General features: G+C 41.3%; 1 protein-coding gene across 1 annotated transcript in view; it reads right to left on the bottom strand.

The window, feature by feature from the left end:
- SVIL (supervillin) overlaps positions 1 to 19880 on the bottom strand; it is a 145574-nt gene that overhangs the window by 11787 nt on the left and 113907 nt on the right. Inside the window, exons 21-35 of the mRNA XM_024214440.3 lie at positions 14762 to 14904; positions 14582 to 14668; positions 13208 to 13385; positions 12622 to 12794; positions 10984 to 11139; positions 10054 to 10190; positions 9402 to 9549; positions 9122 to 9267; positions 7487 to 7662; positions 6837 to 6981; positions 6154 to 6430; positions 3869 to 4020; positions 2426 to 2531; positions 1450 to 1657; positions 461 to 594 (exon numbers count right to left, since the gene is read on the bottom strand). Coding sequence (XP_024070208.2) covers positions 461 to 594; positions 1450 to 1657; positions 2426 to 2531; positions 3869 to 4020; positions 6154 to 6430; positions 6837 to 6981; positions 7487 to 7662; positions 9122 to 9267; positions 9402 to 9549; positions 10054 to 10190; positions 10984 to 11139; positions 12622 to 12794; positions 13208 to 13385; positions 14582 to 14668; positions 14762 to 14904 — 2366 coding nt within the window. The remainder of the gene's footprint in view (positions 1 to 460; positions 595 to 1449; positions 1658 to 2425; positions 2532 to 3868; positions 4021 to 6153; positions 6431 to 6836; positions 6982 to 7486; positions 7663 to 9121; positions 9268 to 9401; positions 9550 to 10053; positions 10191 to 10983; positions 11140 to 12621; positions 12795 to 13207; positions 13386 to 14581; positions 14669 to 14761; positions 14905 to 19880) is intronic.

Below are 19880 nucleotides of genomic sequence, written 5' to 3' on the forward strand. Positions count from 1 at the left end.
TGGCTGACTGTTCTGTGGCTTTGTGAGACAGGCTTACTTCACATATCTACTACTTAACTGACAGATTTTCATATTGTAAATCTGTCCCACAACTATCATCTTTGTTGGCAGTTCCAGAAGAGGGGTCAATGATTAAACACAAAACCATCATCCAATCCCTCCAGAGGAGAACTGCAACATATCTGGTGGGCTAAGAGTTAACTGCTGCTCTGTTCTACGTGTGTGTGGGGGGAGGACACTTCACTCTCCGGCGCCTTGCATCCCCAGACACCAATAGATTCACTTGTGTGTGGCAGGAAGCATATTTTATTCTCCAGTGATTTCTTGACTTCACCAGGGCCCTGACTATTGCTAAAGTTTCACATCAACAACAGAAATGTGTTCAACTAAAAAAACAATGTATTTTATAGTCCTACAACACAGTAGCATGTAGGTGAAGATCACTGGACTGCAATACTACCTTGCAACATGCAATCATAGGCTTTTCGATCTCTCCTTCCTAATGCATCCCAGAATCCCAATGGCTCTGACCCTTCATCACATTCATGTATTGTCACCTTGCTGCTGCTGTGCAATCCAGCTTCCAATGGACATCTGCAATACAAAGAAGTGATGTGAACCCAATACCCTTACTTCCAACAACATACAGCTTCATGCACTTGTCAGCAACCCAAGCCAGTCGAAAGACTGACTCTCTGGACACTGGCACTTCCTTTTTGCCAGCCTAATCCATATGAAAATCAATACAGGAAACAATGTAAGGTCTGACATTTCAGTAATGGTATTTATTTGTACGACTGATCATATATGATAGCTCATATATGGGATAGCTCAGTGGTTTGAGCATTGGCCTGCTCAACCCAGGGTTGTGAGTTCAATCCTTGAGGGGGCCATTTAGGGATTTGGGGCAAAAATCTGCTTGGGGATTGGTCCTGCTTTGAGCAGGGGGTTGGACTAGATGACCTCCTGAGGTCCCTTCCAACCCTGACATTCTATGCAGAGCGTGAGAGAATGCTCATGTGAGCTCTTTATCAGTTCTTCAGTTTCTCCTTTCCATCCCCCATCAGTGCCTCTTGCAAGCTTCCTTCCCTAGCCTCATCATACCCTCTCTCTCATAAGGCTTTTGCTTATCCTATCACCTCTGTTAGGTCATAGTTGAATCTTTACTTTTAGATGCTTTTCGGTCTCCCATTCTTTAACAGGAATGGCAATTCAGTACTGCAAGAACAGTAAGTATCTCTCACCCTATTGGGATTGTGTGAAAATCAGAATATGCACATAATGAACTCGGTGCCCTGTCCATTCCTCCTGTCCCAACACGCAGCCTTGCTGCAACCTCTTAACCCACTCCCCATCAGTGCTACTGGAGGGTTGCTGTTTTTGTTCTGGCAGACGGCTACATTTAATAATCCAGCTACAGAATACAAATGTCTGTAAGTCGCTACTTACTGTTCTTTTATTTTATTGGCTGCTGTTCTTCCTACATCCTTTGTGTGAGACTGTGCTTTGCAGCCATGCCACAGATAGATAAGGGCTTTATTTACATTGAGGACAATCATAGACGTCCTGGACCTTAGGCTGCTGCAGTGACATGCTACTTCAAGTAAATTTCCTTCAATGGAAACTTCTCCTCGTACACAGTACAGCCTCCAGTCACCTGGAATGGGCACAAACAGGACGAAAACTTTATTACATTCTGGCAAAGTTACTTCTAATTCAAGATCTTTTAAGGATAAATGGCAAGCACTGCATTGCATTACACAAGCTTAAACTGTCACAAAGTGATAAAAGGAAATTCACAGTCAGTCAGTTTTGTCACTGCTCCGTAACCCTCCCCCTTTTCTATTTAGGGTGAACAAGGGACCAATATAATAATGGTACCTTATCTTTTAATGTCATCTCCACTTGGTGAACTGCAATATTTAGGCATATCAAGTCAAGTTCAAGTTTATCACAATACAATTGCAGCCTTTCCAAGCTGCCACTGGATTGAAAAGAATTTGCCTAGTGTTCACAGAATACACAGTAGGAATTGCAGTGCGTGGTAAAAAGGTCACAGCAGCTTTGTTTTGTTTGAGTAATAGAAGTCCAAAATGACAACATGCAAAACTGCAAGGTCATAATCAAATAATCATTTTTTGCCATGTAAAACAGAGAAGCATCTTAAAGCAGAGGGGACAATTTAAATGTATGTACAGCAAAATGAATTTGCTCCTGGGTTGACAAAACACATTTTAAGTTTAAGTGAGGAGTGAACTAAAGTGAAAGCATGAGTATAAGCCCCGTGACAAAGATCATCTACAGAAGAAGCTCCACTATTCCCGTTGTTATAGAATGAGTGCTAGTTTAGCCTTCATCTAAAATCCATTTTTTCCAGAAAAGGAGGGCCATGAAGCAGAAAAAACGTATCTAATAAATGATTTACTTTGTGTATTTTCTTCTTCCTCTTCCCTTCTTCCAGCATGCACAACCATCCCTCCCTGGAAGCACTGCAGAAAGCATGGTGGTTCTTTTCCTTGAAGCACTTGTACCTAGAAATGGAGAGCACCACAATACCGAAACCACAGCAAATGAATTTAAAGATTGAGGAAAAACTGCCTCTTGGCAGAGTATTAAAAATAGTATAGTCCTGGCCACCCACAAGGGTGGTTTTTCTAATATGTTAAAACACTGACTATTGTTTGAGCTGCCAAATACATCAACATTCAGTGGGACTCGTACATGTTGTTCTGGTTAGGAACTGCATAACTAAGAGGAACCTGTACCCATGTTTCAGTGTTCAGCAATCTTAAATTTCAGAGGATAATTAGCACTGACTATATGTAATTTAAATTGGTTTATTTTCAAACAGCATTGGAGTCCATTAATGGCAGGAGTCATCTTCTGAAAGAACTGAGACATTTTGAGACAATAGTTATACGGCAGCCTTATGAAGATTGTAAAAATCATATACAGATGCCCCCCGGGTTACGCAAACCCGACTTACGCAAATCTGCACTTAGGAAAAAGTTCTGTAAGCTAGTAATAGGAGGTTTTTGGGGGGGTGGGGTTGCGTAATGGTCGAGTATACGTTTCTGACTTACGCAAAATTCGAGTTACGCAAGGCATTCCAGAACAGAATGCTTGCGTAAGTCAGGAAGCGTTTGTACAAATATGCTTTAATATTGCTTAAAATGCTGGCTTCTATGAAGCCTTAAAAAGTTTTGTTATTATTGAACTGACATTGCTGCTTATTAAACGGATAGGACAGACTGGTTTATAATCACTTGCACAGAATTTGGTATGGGAGGTGTCAAATGAGATCATGTCCTTTGCTCCCTTCACCCCCATGCCTGCTCCCCAAGCTGTGTCATTACAATACTTTGCAAATACAATTCAATTTTATGTCTTGGCCTGGCAGAAAATTCTTCTTATGGGGCTTAGCAGAATGGCTGCAGCTCTTCGGATACTTGTAATGTGACAGAACATGAATTCCTTAATTGGATTCTGAACCTGAAGGCAGGGGATGTATCTACAAGTCATGCCTTTTCCTACAGCAGGGGGAAGGAGAGAAGGAACGTTCTTCCTCAGACTTCGCAGAAGGCAGATCTTGGAATTACATAATCCACAAAGAAGCAAATTTTTTACAATGCTGGAATGTTGTTCTGCAAGTCCAAAGGGGACTTTGGGGGGCTGTATATGTATATGTAATGGCAATAAGTACGGCTTCTGCATTAGAAGGGAGGGGGAAAAAAAAAAAAAAAAAAAGAGGACCCCAAATCCCACCACCACATTTACTCACCAAATGTGGGCATTTGGACAGTACTAGAATTTTTTACTACAGTTTTCCCATAGCAGTTTCTACGTAGTGGGTACGTCGGCAGCTCACCTGTGCTCCTCTCTCTTCATCAAGCTCCACAGTCATCAGTGCTGATGTGCCCTTCTCGCTCACTGTGGAGTGCCTCCCTTGCCAAAAGAAGTACACACACTTCTCTTTTCCAACAGCCCTTACTTGCTGCTCTCCCTTTTGTCTGCTTCCAACTGCAAAACAAATGGCTCACGTTGAAGGAAAACAGCTATTGCTAGCGTTGTGGAGTGCACAGCCAGCCAGCTCAGTGATGTGAAATCCAGTGCAGCACTGACTACCCGCACAATCTGAGAAACATTAAGTCAAGCAGTGCAAGATGCATGTGCCAATCCTTCACAGGGACATCATCTGGTGGATGTAAAGCCGCACGCACAAACTCCACTGACTGGCCAAAGGCCTCCAAACCAGAAGGATCATGTAAAATAATTAACATCACTTGAGAGAATCAGACAACGTGGAATGGTGTAGCCAGTCATGTTACCAAACAACAAAAAAAGCACAGTGTCTCATTTTCCATAATACACTGTTCTTTGGCAGCAAGCGATTAGCTGGCTGCTGAACGATATTGGAAACAGCAGCAGTTGAGACAGCTACAGGCAGAACACGAAAATTCTTGGTATAATTATATTAAAAAAGGAAACTGCCAGGGGATTCCAAGTTATGACAATCAGAGAACACTAAGTTAATAACTTACTTCCATGAAAAGAGTCTCGTGATTACTTGTAAAAGTTTCATTTTCCAATTAACTAAATGCTCCATGTTAGTCTGAGCAGAGGACTCGGAGCCAAGAATATTTTTTTTTTAAAAAGACCTTTATTCATTATCTGAATCTTACAATTAGTAATCAAAAGCATGTGTGAAGACAGACAAGTTCTACATTAAAACCCTTGATGGAAAGCTTTACTTTAGTTACTGAACATTCTGAATAACCTGTGACACAATTAGGACAAGATTTTCAAAAACTGTTTAAAGTTAGTCTCCTAAATCTATTTTGACACCTACCAGACATTCAGAAGTGCTGAACAATCACTCTGAAAATCCAGGCCCTCTAAAGTCATCTCAAATTGGGCACCCAAACTCACTAGTTACTTGAAAATCTTGGCCTCAGTCTCCTCCTAAACCCTTCAAAACAGTGAAAGGCGGTGCCTCCTTTGACAAAACCAGCCCAACCGAGCAGATTTGTACTTTCAAACTATTTGCAAAGTGTAAGGAAAAAAACAACAACCCCAAATTCTTCAAGGAGCGAGAAGTTGGTTTTCTCTTGTTTTGTTTACATATGGAATCAGTTCATGGTTTCATGTTTAAGTCAGATAGTTTTCTATTCAAAAGTTTCTGCAACAAAGCATACGTGTCTGGGTTTACTTCATCTACAGCTACTCTCAGATTCAAATTTCACACCCTTTTGTCCTCTAATTGGATTCTCTAGTATCTTGACTCCACAATCACACATTAATCTGCATTTTCTCACTACTTTTAAGAGTGAAGCCATATTTGTGCTGTGGCTGATTAGGGCTTGCCCCCTTGGAACACACTTTTCATTTGTGGGGCTGTTCGTACTTTACTTACCAATGGGCCATCTCCTGTTCTGGAGTTCATTCCCCATTTTGAAAGCATGGAGTGAGGCACAGCCCTACCAGTCCCCTACCTCAACAAAGATCACCCCGAGTTGGTTGTTTGCTAGAGATCTGCCTAATCAATCAGTCTTTTAATTGGAGCACAGTTAAGAATTTTCAAATCAAGGCTGAAATGCATTGATGAGTGTTTGGAGAGCCAGCACAAAGAGAGATTCCTTCCCTCCTGGCACTTTGACTTCACAGACTTTTGCTTCCCCCTTGGTTCCTCTCTCCACTACCTGGCAAAGGCTTCACCTGGAACTAAACCTACATCTCTTGCAAGTCAGTTCAGAGCACTGCCACTAGTCCAGCTCCCTACCTGATTCAGTTCTACGTTAAAGAAGATTACAGTTACTCTTGATATCATCACTCAAGCCATTTTGCAAACCAAAACTATGCGACTGCAATTTGGATGCAAGTAAGCTAATACATGGCAAACTGCTGTGTGATGGCACAGATTACATTTTGGTGTGAGGAAGAGGAAAAACAGGAATGGTTTTACCAGGAATTCTACTTCATATCTTGCTTGCAAAGTTCATTTAATGGCCACATGCTGTAAGTGAATTCCTGTCTTGTTTGCCTAGTGGGGTGCATCACATGCAAGGAAATTTAGCTCTGGATTTTGCTATAACATTAGCTGTTTTAGCCACAGACATCAGTATCTAGCATGAAGAAATTCAGATGTTCACTAACCTGCAGTGCTCACCATGTACTTCCATTTAACCACATACGTGTCTCCCTCATGGAACTGTCCAATGCTTTGTTTAGGCAGCCTACTGTAATCAAATTCCAGGATGTGCCAGACATCCACGGAGGCAGTGATAATTTCAAACTGCCTCCCATCTTCTCCTTCAATAAATCCATAGCCACGGCCAATATTTATTCCATCCAAGACTGTGCCAACCGTAGTTTGGGGCACTGGTACCATTAGCATGACATCATATGCTTTAAAGTCAGACCTGGAGTCTTCCTGTGATAAGACATGTAACAGGTTGGGGGTTTTTTGGTCTACGTTTAGATTTTTTTCTTCTTACCCAATGATTTAATTATAAATATACAAGGAGCAAATGTATGCGATACTTTGTGACACAGTTTTACTGTTTTCCTTTTGTACTAAAGCCAGTTTTGAAGCATTGATCAACCCCCCAAACACTAGTTGATTAAGAGCATGTATGTGGGTTTACAATCAATGATATTGTTCTGGTTGACATTCTAAATACAGACTGATCAAGGAAGCAGTTTAGACCACTGAATACAAAACTTACGTCTCTGCTGATGAATATCAGTCATTTATATGTTTTGAATTCAAAATTGTCTTCCCATTACAGACACACAAATCAAGTATTGAAAATACTCAGTAAGTTTATTTGCTCTACCTTCTGGTGAAGAGATTCACTAGAGTTCTTCTCATTGTGTTTCTTCAGTTCTGTCCAATCAAGAAATTTTTCTTTGAACAATATGGTCTCATTATGTTCTGTGAGTCTGCCAAAGATAGCCCAGTCAGGACGCCCTTGTCCTTTTCTGTATTAGAAAAAACAAAAAACTGGATTAAATTACACACTGTAACATATATGCAAGAAATCAAATGGTTTAAACATCCCTGAGAAAACTCATGTTCAATACAGGTTTTTAAGTCTTTACTCTAGTTTGCAAATTATAAAGTTTGAAACTATTCAGATATCAAATATTTGCCAGTGACTTGATGTCGGATTTTAAAGGTGACTAGCAAAGGAAAGCAAACGGCTGTGTACCTTCTTCTTTATGATGTACAAAGGCAGCCTGAAAGATTTCGTCTCCCCAAATGTTTATTTGCCAATACACAGCTCCCCAGCTGGCACAACTTTACATGTTATATCATGCTGGCTCATGGCAACTAAAAGCCATTGTTTCCACAAAGAAAAATGGCAGCTGGCATTTACACACTGACCCAGTCTAAGGGAATTCAGTTGCATTAACTCCCAATAATGTATGTCCCCAGTGTATCAATAAGAGAGCAAAAGTACTATAACAGCTGTAAGTTTGGTACCTTGGTATAAGGGGATTGCACTCTCCAGGGTCTAGAGGATTTATGTCACAATTGGCGTAGTCAAATGTTCCATTCCACAAATGTTTGGCCAGCTGGAATGCTACTTTTCTCTGTGCTAATGTGACTTCTTTCCCATGCCATACATATACTTCGCTGCCGAAATCAAAAACCAGAACCTAGAAATAATTACAGTAGTAATTTAAACTGCAGGGAAAATATGCTCAATTATACCAAAAACTCTTTAGTATAACTTTGGCCAGGTTGTAATATAATTAATGTAGCGAAACAAATACTTACAAATGTCCTATGTGACAAAAGGAGGCGACAATGAAATAGCAGCCACAGCATACCATTTGGGTTTGACTTATGGGCCTGATTACTTGCATATTTGGTAAGCCAGTACAGTAACTCCTGACTTAACGTCCTCCCGCTTAACGTTGTTTCAAAGTTACGTCGCTGCTCAATTAGGGAACATCCTCGTTTAAATTTGTGCAATGCTCCCTTATAACGTAATTTGGCTGCCTGCTCTGTCCACTGCTTGCAAGATTCTGTGGAAGAGCAGTGACTTTACAAGGGAGCATTGCACAAGTTCCTCTTCTCCGCCTTCCATTCCCCCCCCCCCCCCCACGCGCCCCCCCCACTGCCAAACAGCTGTTTGGCAGCGCTTAGGACTTGGGGGGGGAGGGGGAAGAGAGGAGCAGGGACGCGTTGTGCTCTGGAGAGGAGCTGGAGTGGGGGTGGGAAGAGGTGGGCCTGGAGTGGAGTGGGGACAGGAAGAGGAAGGCCTGGAGCATCCCCCAGCAAAGTCAGCGCCTGTTCTTCTCCGGGGAAGCTGCCGCTGCTGCTGCAAAGGTGCTTCCTAGCATCCTTGCCTGCAGCGGGCTGTGCCTGTGTGGGGTAAACCTGGGGCACTTCCCAACCACGGTACAGTACAGTACTGTACAATATATAATGCCTTTTGTCTGCCCCAAATTTTTTTCTTGGAACCTAACCCCCTGCATTTACATTAAATCTGATGGGAAAATTGGATTTGTTTAACATTGTTTCACTTAAAGTTGCATTTTTCAGGAACATAACTACAATGTTAAGTGAGGAGTTACTGTACTAGGAATGCTACAGAGGAATTTGCTTATGAGGGAGGGAGTTCATGGGAAAACTGAAAGCTCTTACTGATCACAAAGCAATATTGACTTGTTCTAAAAACCTACTTTCAATTCCTCCTGGTTGATGATGTGGCTGCAGTGAGAATTTACTGAGGGTGGAAAAGAGTTTTGGGAAGGGGAGATGAAAAAAAAAAAAAGTTAGGACCATCTGGTTTAGATTTGGATGGACTGGAAGCAAAAGAACCCACCATGGACAAAAAGGGTTGGAAGTCTTTAAAAAAGTTGTCAGTGTTGAGATAATACATTCTAATTTTTCTTTACTTTCTTGGCACCAAGGGCTCTGCAGATGGTCAGTCTCTGGCAGCGAAGGGTTTAAAGTATCAGAAGTACAAAGGACCTGATTTTCAGTAAGTGTGCAGATGTGTATTTGCAATTGTGTGCCTACAAACTTACTGAAAATCAGACCATCAGTATCTTCCAGAGGAAGTGTTAAGTGTTCCAAATTCAAACTCCTAAATGTAACTTACTGTACCTCTTTGGATTGTAGCAGAGTACATCTTGGCATTTTCCCCCAGTAGTCATCATCAGGAATAAGTTTATCATCTACTAAACGATAGATGCAATTTGTTTCTATTATTGCAGCTTCGTACATTTCATCTTCCTCGGGGTTTCCAGCAGCTTGAAGAGAAAAAAAAAATCATAAATACTCAGTGTTCTAATATTAAATTTCTCTACATTGGAACAGTCAATTCAGCTATTTTACGATGATAAAACATCAGGGGCTGAAATAGTGAAAATATAAAATCTCTTACACTGGTAACTTGTCTGGCCACCGAGGAGTTTCCAGAAGTCTTTGGCAGCATGAGTATGGGTATTTATCCCTTCTTCTATGGTCTGTACATAAGAAGCTCTACAGCCGAGTTCCCTCTTTGTCTGAATTAAAGTTGCAAGTTCTGATGCCTAAGAGATTAACATAATTATCTGAATAGGATCGGTTAAGTCATTTGTGCACGTTCAGTCGAGGGAAAGTGCAGGAGTGAGAAAGGGGACAGCACGGTTGGTAACAGTGGTAATGGTCATTACTTCTCTTTTATTAAACACCAAGAAGTGAGAGAAAAATGACAACTACACCAGTGCTTTTATTTGTAATTCAAATGAGAACTGATCCTAATGAATGCAGAAACAGAAAGGACATCCTGCAATTCAAACTATTTTTCTGTTTGAATACAAATCCCTTTCCTGAGGATTTCCTATTTTCTATTGTGGTTTTGCAACTTGCATGTCCCACGTCAGCTTCCAATAAATGCAGAGGTTAGGGGAATAAGACATATCTGCCTCCCACTGATTATCAATGATATGCTACTGTGCACATATTCCAGCACTGGACTATTTAGATAATTGGCATCAAGAGTGATTATGTGAAAGGAAGAAATGGCCAGTGAGATCTCATTTTAGTGGACTAACCTTAGCTTTTTCTATGACGTTTGCAAACTCTCCTACCCAAAGGAAACAGTAATGTGGAGTTAACAACAGGAAGCAGTCACCACTGTTCAGTGATGAAGCCCTTGGTTCAACTAATCTTGTTTGAACATGTCTTCTTCCTAAAATATAAAACCAGGATAATTATATTCCTAAAAATACTGCCATCAATCTTTGAAGACCTAATTATTTTGAATGAAAGACAAACTTGATCCCATTGCACTAATAATCCATTCCCCAAAGTCTTTCATTAGAAGAATGAATAAAGAACAACACAGGGTTCATACGTGGGGAAAACAATTTGTTTTCTTCTATTAACTGATATTTCTATATTGCCACTTGTTCCTGCCTTGACAATTTTAAACCCCACTGGAGAAAAAAAGAATAATAATAAATGGCATAAAAAGCAGCCAAAATCCATAGCCTTTTCCATTTGTGAAACTACTTTATTGCCTTACTAGACAATCATATAATCAGTGATTTAAAGATTCTGACTTGCCAGACAAGTAGTATTTAGCAGAGATTAGGCTCAGTAACAATGTGTTGCAAGAATAATTGAAATGGCATTATGGTACTGCAAGTGGAAAGTGGGTAGTAATGGGTACCAGAATAGAGGCGAATATTAGGGAGATAAAGCAAAAATTTAAATAAAACCCCACAGGACAGAAAAACAGAAATCCTGAAGTTTATCCTCTCCTCTTTCCTTACCAAAGCCGTGCCAGTCACCACCATGTTCATTTACGTGGCATGTTATATCCATGACTCATAACCTTCACTTGTTCTTGAATCTTTTAGGTTGTAAACTTTCCAGGGCAGGGGGTTCTTTGGCAATATAGTGGGGCTCCAATTTCTAGAGGAGCCTTTGGACGTTACCATAATGAATACATATTGATAATATAAAACCTTCTTGCATACCTTTAATTTGCAACAGCATCAGTTTCTTGTATGGCACAGCACTGTTGTTGGAGTTTTGTTCAGTTAGATTGACACTTCGTAAACTGACGCTGCTGAAGTTTTCTTTGCTTGCTAAACCAGCAAGTGCTACTTCTGAGAAATTTGAGTTTGTAGACACTTACACACACAAAACAAAACAAAAAACCAAACAGGAGACACAAAAAGCAAAAAACAAAAACAAAAAAAACACATTATGTTTCGTTTCTATATTTTATTAGATTTTTTTCTTGCATGGCTCATTTTCAGCTTTTTTTGTTGTTGCCACTGAAAAAGACAACAAAAAACAGGTTGAATTTAAAGTTAACAGCTAGTCCAAAGACTCTGCTCGTCTTAATCATTAGGCAAGTTTCTAGATATCATCCCATAGTAAAAACTGTCAACGATCAGTTTACCAAACATATTTTATTTTCAGAAATTCCAACTTAAGAAATATCTTACTCAATATTTTGGGAAGTGCAGTGTACATTTGTGATGCAAATATAAATGATTAACGATGCTGAGAGAGAAGCCAAGACTAATTAGTTGCAATTCCCCTCAAATTTATCTCAGCCATTGTGATACAACAGGCATTTACACACTCCAAAGTTTCAGAGTCAGCTTATTATAAAGTTCTAAAAGAATCTCAATTCTTCACAATTAACACCTATTTCTCAACCAAAACAAATGATTTCAGAAGTTTATAATTCAGATTAATGCTTCTCTTTACATTACATCACAATACTAAAGAGACATGGTGGGTGAGCTAAGATCTTTCATTGGACCAACTTCTGTTGGTGAAAGAGACAAGCATCTGGGTACACAGAGCTCTTCTTCAGGTCTGGGAAAGGTACTCAGAGTGTCACAGCTAAATATAAGGTGGAACAGATTGTTTAGTATAACACTGCAAAGTACAATACTACACAGAATTTGTTTTCAGCAATACAGGCAACATAAAGATTAGTTCTCTTCACTGCAGTGACAAAAGGGAAACTCTTAACCAATGCACTGTAATGATAGTTTGCCAAATAAACTTTGAAGAAACATTACACTACTGTGACTTGTTAATACTGTGGTTATCATGAGAACACAATGTCACTAATGCACTTCACTGCAAGTTCCTGCCAGAATACAGTTACTCTGTAAGGAAGCTAATGGTTTGGAGTTACGAGGTTGCTTTTGAATTCTTGACGGATAATTATGGCCATGAGATTGAGGGAAATTTACAAGAATAAAAGTTGGTCTATTTCTGACAAACTAGAGTTGCTCTCTTTTCCCAACAGAAGAATAATTTGTCATCATACTAAACATGCATTTTATCTGCTCCCTAGATGCTAGTGGCATGTTCAGCCACTCTCCTCCCAACTCGACCCAATCTCTCAAAAACTCAGTGTTGTTCTCTCTTCACTGGTTGAATAGACTGGAAAAGTTGGTATCAGAGTACTGAAGTAGGTAACCTTCCCTCAAGGTTCCCCCACTTCTTTCTTGTTCCACTTGGGTTCAATATTTTACCGATGTTCAGCCTTCTAACTGAAAACCTCTCAGAGAGTGTTATGCGTATTTTTTTTTAGCCCTTCACTACTAGAAAGATACTGGCACATAAGAGCCATGAAACTGACTTACTTTTTTCTACTTTCATTCGCTTTGACTCCATGAAGGCAATATTTAATCTTTGTTCGGTGTATTCATGAAGAATGTCCTCTCGTGCAGCCAGCAATTTCAGGGGGTTCCTTGAAGCCTGAGCTCTGCGCATAGGTCTCACGGCACGTTTGTGCTCTGCTACAGAAGAAGTTAACCTAAGCAGCAAATGAAAGTTTTATAATCTTTAGATGACATAATTGGTCTTAGTCAAAAGCCACTAATGATTACAGACTTGCTCTGTACTGGGATGATATTTAAAGCTAAAGTCAGCTCACTGATGCATGCGTAAGGGTATTCCAGAAATCCAGAGAAGAATTGGATGTGGCCACTGTTAAGAGACACCTAAAAAAAAATTTCTACAACTGAACATTTTGGCGAGCTCTACATATCTGTGATTAAAGTTAGCCAACTCTGGGCAAAGATTTGGTTAAGTTGGAAGGTTTCTCCTATTGGGGTAAAGATGGGAGGGGAGGGGACCGGTAAAAAGGGGAGACCAACGGCCATTTGTAAGACATCGTGGAAAAATTTATATTTATTCATTCAGAACAGCGAAAGAGAAGGAGCTCACTTTGGTGCATAAGGATCAAAGATGGCATCAAAGTCCTCATCAAGCTCCAAAGGCACTGTGGAAGTGGGGCAATCCATGTGACGGTAAAATTTGGAAAAGGTTTCATCATCGTCCAGCTTCATCACCTCTTTCACCGATTTTCCTGTGACCGTTAGCACGGTTTCTTGCATCCCACCAACTGCAGATACAGATAAAAGAAAGATTCTCTTAAATACTATGCTGGGTTTCTGACCTTAAAGTTGTGTGTGGTAGTCTTTTGTTTTTCTGTGCATTTTTTTTTTTTTTAAACTGAGAGATAAAATTTAAAAGCTAGCCTAAGATGAGATAGCTTGACACAACGGTGATACGTGCAGGGCCTGTGGTGCTCAGTAGCATGGATTTCCTACACTAAAGAATGAAGGCCAAATTCTGCCATCCTCACCTCAAGTAATGTAACAAGGTTACTTGTAGGGAAAGACACTACTCAGGGTTAATAAGAGTGGCACAATCCAGATCTTATTTTAGTGCCTCACCACATTAAATTGCTCATTTTAACCTCCTCCAGTGAACAGTGTAAACACTTATTTATTTCTGACATGCTTGACAAAATGCCAAATATGAAAATAAGGTCTTGGTCCCAAAACAAAGATGGGAAAACCTGAAATGTCTAGATGTGGGGACAACTTAGTTTATAATCAATCAAAGACACCAAGTTATAAAGTGAATTATAAAAAGACACTATAAAAAGATTTTTAAAAATTACTTCAGTGAAGAGGGTGGGGAAGATGACCAATGCACTGGTTTGGTATTAGTAAGATTAAAACAATGAACCAGCATTGGAAGCCAGATTATCATAAGTAATGATAGGTTCTTATGCAAGGTCCGAAGTGGTGATACGACTTTATAATGTTATCTGGATAATTTGCTAGAAGCAGTTCTTAATTTGTGCCAGGGTTTGCCAGGGCTGAGCCTTGGCACCTCTAAACTTGGCAGTTCATAGCCCCGGCACCTCTGGGCTTGTTGTATCAGTTAGGAATGTAAAAAAATTGCTTGAGCCCTGGCATGTCTTTCATTACAAATTAAGCACTAACTAGAAGCAAGAATGTAATGGGAAAAGATGTGGGGTGTGTGTGTGGGGATGAGACAGTACAAAAAAAGAATTACGATTTTTAAAAAGGCTTTTTGTTGTCTACAAAACAAATAGCAGGTGGTGACTAACAAAATTTTGCAAAGACTGAATCATGAAAAAAAGTGTACAACCTTTGCTATGGTCTTGGTGAAATGAACAATACAAGTACACAAAGTTCTGCTACCAGGTACTGTAACTAAAATACATTAACTGATTTGAAAAATCAGGTAGAGAGTCTATTACATTCTTAAATTACTCTTACATACCTTTGTTATTCAGTCTTCCCAAGAATGTTTCCAGCTTGTCTAGCTTCATGTCTGATTCTAATTGCATATCAGGCCTGGCTTCTATTTCTAAGCAAAATGAAAATATTAAAAATAGTTACAGTGTGATTAAAGCACGTATAAAAGCTTCATCATAAGTTTCAGCTATTTTTGATTACCTACCTTCCAGAGGCTTTGAAACTGGAGTGGTAGACTTCAGCCTGTTACAGAAAGGGGATGCCACTGGAGTTATGGCAGTAGGTGATGCCAAGCCTGCAGAATAAGCAGAGTCTTTCAGAATGCCACATCCATTGTAAACTAGGAGGCTTTAGTCTTGCAAACTAATGCCTGTTAAAGTAACCTAGTGTGGGAAATGGGTTTTCTATTAAAACAACCCTTTGTGCTTATTTTAAAATTTATATGGTTTGGATTGTATGTACCATTGTGCATATCACTCAGACACTTGTAATGTTTTTGTGCAAAATAAATGATTTGCAGGGAATCTACTGAGCTCTTGCTCAGAACATAATCTATGGAAATAATCTTCACACATCTACTAAGCAAGGTAGCAAAAAGAAAGGCTTGAATTGTCAAGACAATTCCCTTCCCCATTCCCACCAGCAGCCAAAGTCCATGGGGCACTGTGGCTTTCATATGCAAGTGTGGAGACAGGAGTTACAGGGGAAGCAAAGCAGTAGACTCAGATTCAGGAACTGTATCCTGTATATTTCAAGCCCCAGTCCCAATTCAATATGCACTTTAATAACTAGCACAAGTTTGACCAGAACAAATTAAACTCAGTACATAAATTTAGAACTTTTTTTTTAAATGAACATATGGAGATTCAGTAAGAAGTGATACTATTTGGGATTAAGGTTCGCCACATTAGTTGGGATAGTACATCGCAACACTGAATTGTATCCCTCACTCCTTAGCTTAAACAGTGAAGAAGAAAAATCTTTATACCTTTTAAAAATGTAATGACTATTTTTCCATGTAGTATCTGGCTGTTAATTACTGAGGAGCTCAGGTTTAAGTCTTGTTTTGGAAACGTTACTGTTTTCCTCAGATAACATAAATTGAAGCTGCATCAGTTTAACAACTCTTTTCATTATCTTTATATGAAAGACACATCACCCTGGAGCAAGCCCTAGCATGCAGTAATTACCAAAACACTGACGTGAATATAGAACACAATTGGGCAGCTTATTAATGAAGACACATTTTGCTACTAATTAACGAGGCCTGAGCTAGGGGCAGATTTTAAAGTAGCCGGTAAAGCCTTTGGCCAATGGAGTATAGGTGAGAGAGTGCCTGGACTGATCACACAACTCCCCCTGCTGCTGGATGAACAAATCAGTGCAGAGAGGAGCTCCTGAGGGTGATAAACGTTCATTTGCCAATTTGGAGACACAAGAATCTTCAACCACAAAGTGATTAAGACTGAAGGAAAAAAAACAGTGATTTAATTTTGTATGTTTTGTTGCGTTTTTACCTTGCCATTTAATTTAAATCTGATCTTTGATAATTCCAACATCTAGGCAATACATAAATGGTGCATATATGTAAATAAAATCCAGCTCAGACTACTTCTAACCAGTACAAATGTCAGTGGCTCTCCAGCTTCCTCCGCAACACTAACATCCACAGCAACTGAGCAGTTCCCCCTCCCCCCCAATTTTTTTCTTCTCTCTGTTTTTTTTTTGTTTTTAAAGAGCAACTGCTAGCATCAAGCACTTAGGGATGTTTGGCTCACGTTCTCAGCCTTCAATCTGTGGCCCACTGAGCATTTGCTGAAGGCCCACAGAGAAATGGTAGTTCACATGGCACTGGCTCTCCGATTACCAGCAGCTAGAAATAAATAATTTTCCTAATGTTACTTCTCCATTAAACACCTAATGCAGTTCCCACAAGGATGTTACACAATCACAGATGGTAGGGTGTGTGGAGAAGGTCTGGGAGATCACAAATAGGACAAGGAAATGGCCAATTAGAAGGGCTGGGTGAAATTTTTCAGAAGAATAGTTTATTCAGCAAAAAAATGCAGTTTTGGTTGAGCTGAAACAATTTACAAATTTGACACAAATTTGCTGAATAGTTTCAGCCAAAAAAAATTTTTTTTGGGGGGGGGGGGGGGGGGAGAGGTAGTGTCTTAGGCACCCTTCATAAAACAGGGGGAGGCGGTGGTACCTCCTTTATAACAGCTGGAGAGTGGCGGCTGCTGGCCGGGTGCCCAGATCCTGGGGACAGTGCAGCTGCCAGCAGCAGCAGTGCAAAAGTAGGGATGGCAATACCATACCATGCCACCCTTGCTTACGTGCTGCTGCTGGCGGCAATGCCACCTTTGGAGCTGGGCAGCCGGCCAGTGGCTGCTGCTCTCCGGCGGCCCAGCTCTGAAGCTGAGAGTGGCGGCTGCTGGCCCTCTGCCTGGCTGTGAAGGCTGGTGGCTGCTGGCCGCTCAGCTGTGAGGGTAGCTCAGAGGTAGGGGTGGGAATCCTGTGACCCCCCCCCCCTTACAGTGGACTTGTGATCCCCTTTTGGGTTGGATTCCACAGTTTGAGAAACACTGTGTACTTTTACCCTATAGTATAAAAGTACACAAAAGACCAGATTTCACCGTTTGTGATGCAATTTTCACAGCTGCAAATTTGGTTGACACCTACCTATATCTACATCTCCAGGACCTGACTTTTCCTTTCAACTCCTGCTCATCACTAAAGTCTTGTTCAGGCCCTAATTCTCTCCCCGCTTGAGGCTTGCAACCTTCTCTCTGGCCTTGATGTTTACAACTTTCCCCCTTAAATACATATAGAATGCTGCTACTAAAATAATTTTCCTGGTTTGTCAAGTGTACTATGGGTATAACTAAGGCTATGAGTTGGTGACGGATTCTGTGATTATACCTGACCTTCATGATTTCAGTCCTGCTAAAAGTTCTGGGTATGGTGCAGGAACTACTTGGTGAAATTTTACAGCTTGTGTGATGCAAAAGGTCAGACTAGATGATCATCATAATGGTCCCTTCTGGCTTATGAAATTAGCACTTTTTAAGACGAAGGTCAGAACTTTGAGTTTGACCCTACAAATTACTGTCAATGCCATAATTGAAACAGAAATATGAAAATATTAGAAATCTTATTCTGGTCTTCTAGCAGCTCTTCAGTGTGACAGTTTGCCTTTGCCATTGTGTGTTGAAAACAATCTGTCATGTCATTAAAGCACTAATTCTATGAATCAAGGAATTATCATTTTCAATCTTAGACCCTAGTGGAAAGAAGGAATATCATTTTATCTCCTGGTTCAAATGAATCTAAAGATTTCAGGAAGTTTGAAATGATCCCATGTAATTCAGTTATTTTTAAAATTAACATACTCTAAATGAAACTTGAGTTGTCTACACAAGGAATCTACTGTGCGTTTTATTTTTTAAACATACCATCATGCAGTATTTTACTTTTGGACCTAAAGTCCCTAGTGCAGGACTGGATAATTACGTCCAAAGCTAGAGAAGTTTGGAGGTTGCACCCCATCATCAACAGGTGGAGCCTTCCAATCCTGCATTGTGAGTGTACTCCATAGTTTTGCTGTCAGTTACATTTTTGGCATAGAGATGAAGAGCTTCCTCTGGCTGCTCCAGTGAGCAAAAAACCAACAATAACGTTTAGCCCAGGCGTTAGGGCACTCACCAGGGATGTACGAGACCTTGGTTCAATTCCCCGCTCTGTCTGATGTGGAGCAGGTCTCCCACCTCCCAGATGAGAACCCTAACCTCCAGCCTAAGGGTCACTCACGTTCTCTGGCTCAGTGACTATTCAAGTCCTTTATACCAAACAGAACTGCTTCAACAAGAGAGACTAAGGGCACGTCTTCACTACCCGCCGGATCGGCGGGTAGCAATCGATCTATTGGGGATCGACTTATTGCGTCTAGTGAAGACGCGATAAAATCGATCCCTGATCGCTCTGCCGTCGACTCCGGAAATCCACTGCGGCAAGAGGCGGAAGTGGAGTCGACGGCGGAGCGGCAGCAGTCGACTCGCCGCCGTCCTCACAGCCAGGTAAGTCGACCTAAAATACGCAACTTCAGCTATGCTATTCACGTAGCTGAAGTTGCGTATCTTAGGTCCACGCCCCCCCCCGTAGTGTAGACCTAGCCTGAGAGTGACACCAACACAGGCTGGCTGGCCCTTAATGGTCCAGCCCGTGACAGATCAGGTTGACTGGAGAACAGGTGGCTCAACCTATTTATTGGACCCACCAGGGGATTCTCATAAAGAGCTGGGTGAGTCCAGCTGGAGGGGGGATAACCAGAGGAGAGGAGGGGGAAGTGCCTATTTTCTGGCAAACAGCCTGAAAGGAGGCTGGGAAGCAGAGAGGGAAAAAGAGCATACAGGCTACCCCCAGGGTGAACCCCGAAGACTGAAAGCCTGCTTGAACCCCTGAAAAAAGGGATGAGCCGGCTAGCCTCTGGGGGCACAGGAGCATGGGACTAACGTAGGGACAAGTTACAGTGGCCAAGGCATGCCTGCAGGAAGAGGTGGGCTGCTGAGCCCAAGGGGGCTGAATATTGCATCATTTTGAGTATTTCTGCTGGATTTCGTTAACGGGATACAAAATCCCGCGGCTGGTCTAGGTCAGCTGACTCAGGCTCACGGGGCTCAGGCTGTGGGACTAAATATTGCTGTGTAGACATTCAGGCTTGGGCTGGAGCCCAAGCTCTAGGATTCTCTTATCTTCACAGGGTCCCATAGCTCAGGGTCCAGCCCAAGCCTGAACATCTACACAACAGTTTTTAGTCCCGCACCTGAAGCCCGCTGACCCAGGCTAGCCACAGCTGTGCCACGGGGCTTTTAATCCCTGTGTAGACATACCACCTGACTCAGGCTTGGGTTGCAGGACTAGAATTGCTGTGTAGATGCACAGGCCTGGGCTGGACCCCTGTGGGGCCCTGGAAGGGGCAGGACTCTATGAAGTAGTTTGGCCGAGGGCCAGGAGACTTCTACAGCTTGAGTAGGCTGAAGGACAGTAGGGGAAAACTGAAGTACAAGGTGCCACAGCTAGGCAGGAGGGGATGTACTGGAGTAGCAACTTTGCCACAGACCCATGCTAGATGAGCCTATAGCACGGTGGTTAGGGCACTCTCCCGAAACATGGGAATGCCAAGTCCAAATCCCTCCTTTGCTTTTACATTACAAAACTTCCCACAAACAGAAACAAAATGAACAGGAGTACTTGTGGCACCTTAGAGACTAACAAATTTCTTAGAGCATAAGCTTTCGTGGGCTACAACCCACTTCTTCGGA

Source organism: Terrapene carolina, unplaced genomic scaffold (genome assembly GCF_002925995.2).
Source record: "Terrapene carolina triunguis isolate 2854851 unplaced genomic scaffold, T_m_triunguis-2.0 Scaffold111, whole genome shotgun sequence".
Classification (NCBI taxonomy): domain Eukaryota; kingdom Metazoa; phylum Chordata; order Testudines; family Emydidae; genus Terrapene; species Terrapene triunguis.